This window comes from Carcharhinus amblyrhynchos, chromosome 15, assembly GCF_965287045.1.
Source record: "Carcharhinus amblyrhynchos chromosome 15, sCarAmb.v2.hapA, whole genome shotgun sequence".
Classification (NCBI taxonomy): Eukaryota; Metazoa; Chordata; class Chondrichthyes; order Carcharhiniformes; family Carcharhinidae; genus Carcharhinus; species Carcharhinus amblyrhynchos.
Window position 1 is genome coordinate 77811341 of NC_137338.1, and position 9334 is coordinate 77820674.

General features: G+C 51.9%; 1 protein-coding gene across 2 annotated transcripts in view; it reads left to right on the forward strand.

Moving 5' to 3' along the window:
- Positions 1–8346, forward strand: part of LOC145353488 (filamin-A-like) — a 54984-nt gene extending 46638 nt beyond the window's left edge. For both annotated transcript variants that reach the window (XM_080204293.1, XM_080204294.1), the window contains 5 exons: positions 647–779; positions 1713–1889; positions 2387–2605; positions 3390–3593; positions 7387–8346. In XM_080204293.1, coding sequence (XP_080060419.1) covers positions 647–779; positions 1713–1889; positions 2387–2605; positions 3390–3593; positions 7387–7574 — 921 coding nt within the window. In that variant the 3' untranslated portion in view covers positions 7575–8346. The remainder of the gene's footprint in view (positions 1–646; positions 780–1712; positions 1890–2386; positions 2606–3389; positions 3594–7386) is intronic.
- The last annotated feature ends 988 nt before the right edge of the window (positions 8347–9334 follow it).

Consider the following 9334-nt stretch of genomic DNA (forward strand, 5'->3'; position numbering starts at 1 on the left):
GACCTGGTATTCGCTGCTCGCCGACCCCCCCCCCACGTCTTCGGAGAGGTTAAAGGTTAAAGAGGGAGGCGTGGCTCTGTGTCTGGGGTAGCGAGATGGCGAGTGAGATGGCTGGGCACTTCCCCCTGGGTGCCAAGTGAGGTGACTAATGGTGTGGGGTCCATCACCCTTGTGAGGTGGGGCACCCTCACCCATATCCTGCCCTCCAAGGTGGGAGAAGTCAACTCCATAGTTCCTGTTGTGTGTTCTGGCCACCACATTCGCCACCTTGCCGGGAGGGTTGGTGTGTTGGGTGTGGAGTGTCATGGTGATGTGGGGGGGAGGGGGTAAGGGTAAAGGTCATGACCTCCAGACACTGAGCCAGCCAACAGCCTCCATCATTAACTTTTAACTTTGTCCTCTGCAGGTAAGGTTTGGGTTGTGGAGGGAGGGGAGTGGGCAGGGTGGGATGTGGGGAGGGAGGGGGGGTGACCTGTTGTGATATCCCCAGGGGTGCCTCCAACTGGAGGGTCCTGGGGAGCATGCTTGGATTCGCAGCAAGAGCAAGGGGTGGGGGGGGCCTGCTTGGGCCCCAGGCCTTGGATGAGGATTCCCCACCCCCAGCTCGCTGTGTCTTCCTCATTCACCTGATGTCTTGTGATTCCAGGAGTCAGGGTTGAAGGTGAATCACCCAGCATCCTTTGCAGTCAGCCTAAATGGCGCCAAGGGAGTGATTGACGCCAAGGTGCACAGCCCATCCGGAGCTCTGGAGGAGTGTTGCGTGTCTGAGATTGACGAAGGTATTTCGCTGGTCGTGTCAAAACTAAGTAAAGCTCCCCCTACACTGTCTCCAGGACAGTTACAGCACGGGGTTAGATACAGAGTAAAGCTCCCTCTACACTGTCCCCCCATCAAACACTCCCAGGACAGGTACAGCACGGGGTTAGATAGAATAAAGTTCCCTTTTACACTGGCTCCATCAAGTACATGCTAGTCAGGCTCATGGGGTTAGATACAGAGTAAAGCTCCCTCTACACTGTCCCCATCAAACACTCCCAGGACAGGTACAGCACAGGGTTAGATACAGAGTAAAGCTCCCTCTACACTGTCCCCCATCAAACACTCCCAGGACAGGTACAGCACGGGGTTAGATAGAATAAAGTTCCCTTTTACACTGGCTCCATCAAGTACATGCTAGTCAGGCTCATGGGGTTAGATACAGAGTAAAGCTCCCTCTACACTGTCCCCCATCAAACACTCCCAGGACAGGTACAGCACGGGGTTAGATAGAATAAAGTTCCCTTTTACACTGGCTCCATCAAGTACATGCTAGTCAGGCTCATGGGGTTAGATACAGAGTAAAGCTCCCTCTACACTGTCCCCATCAAACACTCCCAGGACAGGTACAGCACAGGGTTAGATACAGAGTAAAGCTCCCTCTACACTGTCCCCCATCAAACACTCCCAGGACAGGTACAGCACGGGGTTAGATACAGAGTAAAGCTCCCTCTACACTGTCCCCATCAAACACTCCCAGGACAGGTACAGCACAGGGTTAGATACAGAGTAAAGCTCCCTCTACACTGTCCCCCATCAAACACTCCCAGGACACGTACAGCACGGGGTTAGATACAACACGGAGTTTGGTACAGCACAGGGTTAGATAGAGTAAAGCTCCCTCTGTCTCTGTCTCTGCGTCTCACTAGGTGACTCAGTCTCCCATTTCCTTTCAGATAAATACGCGGTGCGCTTCATTCCAAGGGAGAACGGAATCTACCTGATTGATGTGAAGTTCAATGGTTCCCACATTCCCGGAAGCCCCTTCAAGATCCGGGTGGGAGAGCCTGGACAAGCTGGAGATCCAGGAATGGTGTCTGCATCCGGACCTGGTCTCGAGGGAGGGGTTACTGGTACGTCTCTACCCATTGGACCAGGAAATAACTTCTCCCTATAACTCTTCTCCTGACTCCCTCTCCCCACCTCCACTTTGATTTGATTGTCTGTCACATGTATTGGTATACAGTGAAAAGTGTTGTTTCTTGCATGCTATAATGGTGGGGCAGGCTCAAAGGGCTAGATGGCCTACTCCTGCTCCTACTTATGTTCTTGAACATGTTCTTATACAAAGCATACTCTTCATAGAGAAGGAAAGGAGAGAGTGCAGAATGTAGTGTTACTGTCATAGCTGGGGTGTAGAGGAAGATCAACTTAATGCAAGGTAAGTCCATTCGAAGGTTTGACAGCAGCAGGGAAGAAGCTGTTCTTGAGTCAGTTGGTACATGTTCTCGGGATGTTGTATCTTTTTTGGCAATGGATTATTGCCCCCTCTCTCTGTCCCTCGATTTCCCCCTCCCACTGAAACCCTTTTTTTCTCTCTCTCTCTCTCTCTCTCTCTCTCCATCGCCAGGCATTCCAGCAGCATTTATTGTGAACACCACCAATGCAGGACCCGGGGCCTTGGCCGTGACGATTGACGGACCCTCCAAGGTCAAAATGGACTGCCTGGAATGTTCCGAGGGCTACAAAGTCACCTACACGCCCATGGCACCCGGGAACTACCTAATCTCTATCAAGTACGGAGGCCCTTACCATATCGTGGGGAGCCCCTTCAAAGCCAAGATTACTGGTGAGTACATCAGCCCCCCCTGCACCCCCAAGAGGCTTCCCTTTTCAGCTACTGTGTCCAAAGTCATGGGTTCAACTTAAATTCCGTCGTTAATCGCACCCCACGGAGATTTTGGAGACAGGCGGCCAATAGCTTGGTCAAAAAAGTTGGTTTTTGAGGAGGAGGAGCGAGAGATGAGGGGCAATGTTTAGGGAAGGAATTCCAGAGCTTGGGAGGTTGGGTGGGGCCTCCCCAGGCAACTGAAGGAATGGCCATCAGTGGCGGAGTGAGGGCAATTTGGGGGGGGGGCACGGGTGGATGCTCGAGAGGCCGGAATTGGAGGAACGCAGAGATCTGAGGGTTGGAGGAGGTTCCACAGATGGGGGAGGCTTGTAGGGGGTTAGAGATGAGTGTTGTAAGGGGTGGAGGGGAAGGATTTGAAAACTAGGCTACCATCTGTCAAGCCAACACGATTGGTACGATTCAGAGGTTATTGCTGGCGGGAGCCAAAATGGCCGCTGCTTGTGCTGTGGCTATTCTGATGACCTCTGTTCTCCCTGCTTTCTGTTTACCGCCTTGCACAATTCTCCACATTCCCACAAATAGTGGCATCCATTGAATAGAGGGGAGAGCCCAAGGCCATTCAGCCCATCTGAGCTATTGACAGTGTGGGGAGATGTGATTGTGGGATCACGTTCAGGGTGTTTGAAAAGTTCAGTTGATGCGGGGAAGGGGTTTCTTTGTTCCTCATCATTTCTCACCTCCCTCCATTTCCGCCTCCCCTTTTTCCCCACTCCTCCTTCAGGTCAGCATCTGGTCAGCAGTCACAGTCTCCACGAAACCTCCTCGGTCCTGGTGGACAGCGCCTCCAAAGCAGCCTCGGCTGCCCCCCTGGGCGCTGGGCCGAAGCCTCACTCCGACAGCAGCAAAGTGGTTGCCAAGGGCCTAGGCCTGAACAAGGCCTACGTTGGGCAGAAGAACTCTTTCACAGTGGACTGCAGTAAAGCAGGTGAGTGTGGAAGTGTGTGCGTTGGTGGGGGTGGGGGGCTGGGGGTTGTCAGAGTGATGGTCAGAAGACAACGGGTCCTTGCACACCAAGTTAGCCAGCAATGAGGGAAGCAAATGGTGGCATTGGCCTTCCTTGTGAGGGGACTGGAGGTCTGGGGGTAAGGAAGTTGGCACTAATCGATCCGGGGATTTGACGAAGCCGTGTGTGGAATAACCGTGCTCCGTTTTTGGAAAGAACGTGCTTGCGTCGGAGGCTGGTGCAGAGAAGGTTCACTCGATTTGGGGACCCTGGGGGAGGGTGTTGTGGGCTGAACTGAGGCGACTGCTACTGTCAGGGTAGCGCAGTGGTTGGCACTGCTGCCTCTCAGCGCCAGGGACCCGGGTTCGATTCCGGCCTCGGGTCACTGTCTGTGAGGAGTTTGCACATTCTCCCTGTGTCTGCGTGGGTTTCCTCCAGGTGCTCCAGTTTCCTCCCACAGTCCAAAGATGTGCGGGGTTAGGTGGATTGGCCATGCTAAATTGATCCTTGGAGATTAACAAGTAAATGTGGGGTTATGGGGATAGGACCTGGGTGGGATTGTTGTCGGTGCAGACTCGATGGGCCAAATGGCCTCCTTCTGCACTGTAGATTCTATTCTACGATCTGAGCCCCACATTTTTTGGAGTGTGGGAGGAGATGGGAGCACCCCGGAGGAAACCCACACACACATGGGGAGAATGTGCAGACTCCACACACTGGCCCAAGCCAGGAATCGAATCTGGGTCCATGGCGCTGTGAGGCAGCAGTGCTAACCACCGGCACAGTGGTTAGCTGGTTAACCTCCCTTTTGGGGAGGATTGTTCTGCAAAGGGAGGCTGTGTAAATCCGCAAAGAATGAGGTGATCTCATTGGAACAGACAATTCTGGAAGAGATTTGAGGGTGGAGGCTGAGATTATCTCTGCTGCGTGGGAGGAGCACCATAAACCAGGGGGGGAGGGTAGGGGCACAGCCTCAGGATAACAGGGGAGGGGTGTGACTGTTTAGAATTGAGATGAGGAGAAAGTGCTTCACTCAAAGGGTTGTCCAGCTTCTCCCACTCAGTCGGTCGTGGTAGAGGAGATTCCATCTTGGGAGAGTTTCTCTTTAGGGTCACCTGGCGGGGAATGGGAAAATGGCAGCTGCAGCCCAAGGTCGGCCATGATGGTTGGAGCATGCTCGACAGGCCACCTGGTCTAGTCCTCCTCATTTCCCTTTTGTTGCCTTGCTCTTTAACCTTGTTCGACCAGAACTCGTCAATGTAGGTTTTCTTTTGGTGAACAAGTGCCCCCTCATGAGATGTGGGGTTGGGGGGGGTGATGGTGGGAGATAGAATAGTCTGTAACACAGTAAGGGAGGTTGAATGGGCCAGGCTTGTTCTCCCTGGAGCAATGAACTTTGAGGGAAGGGGTCCATGAGGAGGGCAGTGTTTTGGGAGCTTCTCTGGTACAAGGGCCAGGGCCACTCATTGGATGGGGCTTGATTTTTTTTTGAGGTCAGGAACTTAGAGACACGCCAGTGTAGCGTTCCAAGTAGGAGTGAGACATGATGGGAGCACCGGAAAGGTCTTTTGCTAAGTCCCACATTGGAGTTTGATGTTTAAATTGGATGTGCGTGGAATTAGGGGTAATATCAATGTGGATTGAGAATTGGTTAATGGACGGGAAACCGAGAGTAGGAATAAATGGGTATTTTTTTTAAATGGCAGGCAGTGACGAGTGGGGTCCCCACAGGTTTCGGTGCTGGGACTCCAACTATTCACAAAACATATCCATTCCGGGAGAGAACCAAAATATTTCCAAGTCTGACGACAGTCCAAAGATGTGCGGGTTAGGTTGATTGCCTGTGCTAAGAAATTGTCCCTTGGTGTCCAGGGATGTGTTGGTTAGAGGGATTAATGGGTATATTATGTAGGGATATGGGGGTAGGGCCTGGGTGGGATTGTGTTCGGTGCAGACTCGATGGGCCGAAGGGCCTCTCTGCACTGCAGGGTTCTATGGAATGTGAGTGCTGAGGAGGATATTGAGGTGATTTTAGACAAGTTGAGTGGGTAAATATAGGACAGATGTGGATTAATGTGAAGTTGTCCACTTCAGATAGAGAAACAATGGCAGAGTGTTATTTAAAATGGAGATTGACTGGGAAATGTTGATGTACGGAGGGACCTGGGTGTTCTTGTGCACCAGTCACCGAAAGCAAACATGCAGATACAGCAAACAGTTAGGAAGGCGAATGGTATGTTGGCCTTCACTGCGAGAGGACTCGAGTACAGGAGCAAGGATGTCTTAGTGCAGCTGTACAGGGCCTTGGTGAGACCACATCCAGAGTAGTGTGTGCAGTTTTGGACTCCTTATCACAAAGGACACTCTCCATAGAGGGAGCGCAGGGAAGGTTCACCAGACTGATTCCTGGGACGGCAGGATTGTTGTACGGGGAGAGATTGGGTCAATTGGGCCTATATTCACTGGGATTTATCCCTGGGATGGCAGGATTGTTGTACGGGGAGAGATTGGGTCAATCGGGCCTATATTCACTGGGATTTATCCCTGGGATGGCAGGATTGTCATACGGGGAGAGATTGGGTCAATCGGGCCTATATTCACTGGGATTTATCCCTGGGATGGCAGGATTGTCGTACGGGGAGAGATTGGGTCAATCGGGCCTATATTCACTGGGATTTATCCCTGGGATGGCAGGATTGTCGTACGGGGAGAGATTGGGTCGACCGGACCTGTTTTCACTGGGATTTAGGAGAATGAGAGGGGATCTCATAAATGTATAAAATTCTGACAGGGCTGGACAGACTGGATGCAGGGATGTTGTTTCCTCTGGCTGGGGAGGGGCTGGAACAGGAGGTCCCAGTTTCAGGATACGGGGAAGGCCATTTAGGTCAGAGATTGGGAGAAATGTCTTCACTCAGAGGATATAAACTAGGCTTGTACTCGTTGGAGTTTAGAAGAATGAGGGGAGATCTCATTGAGACGTATAAGATGATGAATGGGATGGATAGGATAGAGGTGGAAAGACTCTTCCCGCTCAAAAAAGACAGTAGGACTAGGGGACACAGCCTCAAGATAAAGGGGGGGTGGTTTAGAACGGAGTTGAGGAGGAACTTCTTCACTCAAAGGGTGGTGAATCTCTGGAATTCTCTGCCCGTTGAAGTGGTGGAGGCTGCCTCGCTAAATATTTTTAAGAAGCGGGTTGATGGGTTTTTGATAAGAGAGGGGATTAAGGGTTATGGGGAGAGGGCGGGAAAGTGGAACTGAGCCACGACAGATCAGCCACGACAGATCAGCCATGATCTTATTGAATGGCGGGGCAGGCTCGAAGGGCCAGATGGCCTACTCCTGCTCCTATTTCTTATGTTCTTATGTTCTTATGAATTCTCTATTGCAGAAAGCTGTGGGAGACCAAGGTGTTGAATATATTTAAGAAGGAAATAGATTTCTACACTCTCTCTCTCTCTCTCTCTTTCTCTAAAGGTGTCCAGGGCATTTGGGGGGGGGGGGAGAGAGAGTGGGGAGTGTAGCATTGAGATAGACAGTCAGCCATGATCACATTGAATGGTGGAGCAGGCTTGAAGGGCTGAATGGCCTCCTACTGCTCCTATTTGTTTCTACAGGGGGTTGGCATGGAATGTGGGCAGAATGGCCTCTGTTTTTAAAACAGCTAAGAGAAGGGTTCTTGAACCAGAATAACTTTTTTCTCTCTCTCTCTCTCTCTCTTTCTCCCCTTTTCCCCTCCCCACCCCCCCCCCACTTTTTTTTCTCTCTCCAGGTTCAAACATGCTGCTTGTTGGAGTCCACGGACCCAAGATCCCATGTGAGGAAGTGTTGGTGAAACACTTGGGCAGCAAACTGTACAACATCTCCTACGTGCTGAAGGAGAAGGGGAATTACATCCTGGTCGTCAAGTGGGGCGATGACCACATTCCCGGCAGCCCCTTCCAGATCTCCGTGCCGTGATCCCTGTGCTGAATCCCCTCCCTCCCATTTACACCACCACCCCTCCCGCCCCATCCCTTGCACAACTCCCATTACTGCCCCCCCCCCCCCACACCCCCAGCAACTTCCTGGTGGGTTGGGGGGGGAGAAAAGAGTCCTCACAGGGGAAAAAAAATTAACAGCTTCACACTAAACTTTGAACCTGGCGTGCACTCAGAAGAACGGCTCAAGGCCAATGTTCACTGCCCAAGAGGCCCCAGCAAATCCTCTTTTTTTTCCTCCTCCTGTTTAGTTTCTTCCCCCACCCCCCCCCAACCCCAAAAACTCCCTGACTCAATCAGGAGGTAGGGGGAAATCCAGAAAAGTTTTTACACTCCCTGAAAGTCTTAGTACTTCTCTTGAGGTAACGAGGCTTTTTGGACCTGTAGCTGTGTCTTAGTACCTCTCCCGAGGTAACGAGGCTTTTTGGACCTGTAGCTGTGTCTTAGTACCTCTCCAGAGGTAACGAGGCTTTGTGGGCCTGTAGCTGTGTCTTAGTACCTCACCTCGGGGTAAGGCTCTGTCGTGGGCCTGTAGCCATCCCTGTGTGCCCCGGTGGGGGGTATCAGCGATTACTAAAAGTTGGTGATATTTATGGATCTTTAATGGCTGCATTGTTAACCATGTCTACTTTGCCACTTAAAGGCAGTCACTCGCTAGCTGATTTTTTTTTTTTGTCTGTCTCTTTTTCTCTCGCACAAGACAGTATTCGTATTGGAAATTACAAATAAAAATGTCTCTATTGTTAAACCCAGATCTCAGATGCGTTTTTTTAATTTAAGGTATCAACCTTCAGTGCAAATGCAGACAGCTCTGGGGGAGGAATTCTGTCATCCCTGTGGGTTTGAACCCCCCCAACCAGCCTGATACTGACATCACTTGTACACAATCTGTGGGGCTGAATCCCTCTCAGCTCTGCCTTCCTCCCCCCCCACCATTGCTGGCCCGTCTGGGATCTGGTTTCAGTTTGGGATGGTTGTGTTCCGTTTGTGTGTGTCTTTTGCATGTGTTTTTTCTTTCCCCACCCCTCCCTTATCTACCCCATGCCCTCCCATCTTGCCACACAGTTGCGTGCATTGTGCCAACCTGACATGTTGGTGCAGGATGTGGCTGGTGCTACAGATGAAGGTGAGGCCAGTACCAGACTGGTGGGTGACCACATCCTGGTGCAGGGAGAGAAATAGTGACACCAGACTCTGCAAATACCCAGCCAGTCGGGAGGGGAATGTGCTCTCCTCCAAGCGAGACAGCACCTCGACAACACTCGGATCATCGCTAATCTCCCCCCCTGCCCCCCCCCCCCCCTGTTTACTCCCAAAGGGTCAGGATTCCTGTAAACATCAGAACTGGATCCCTGAGACAGGAGGCCATTCAACTCCTCATCTGTGCTGACCCTCTGCACTCAGCCCAGTCCCCCCCACCCTTCCTTTCCCCCATGACCCTGCAGCAGTAACTCAGCCCAGTTCCCTCCCACTCCCACCCCCCCAATGCCCCTGCCCATTCTCCCTTTCCAGATAATGATCCAATTCCCCTTGGGGAAGCCTTGATTTTTGAACCTGCCTCCCCCACACTCTCAGGCAGTGCCTTCCAGATCCTAACCACTCACTGTGTGGAAAAACTCTCCTCGTGTCTCTGTTGCTTCTTTCTCCAATCGCCTCCAGTCTGTTTTTCTGCCCCCCTGCCCGGTTCCCTATCCTCCTGCCAATGGGAACAGTTTCTCTCTCTCTCTGTCCCAGATCCCA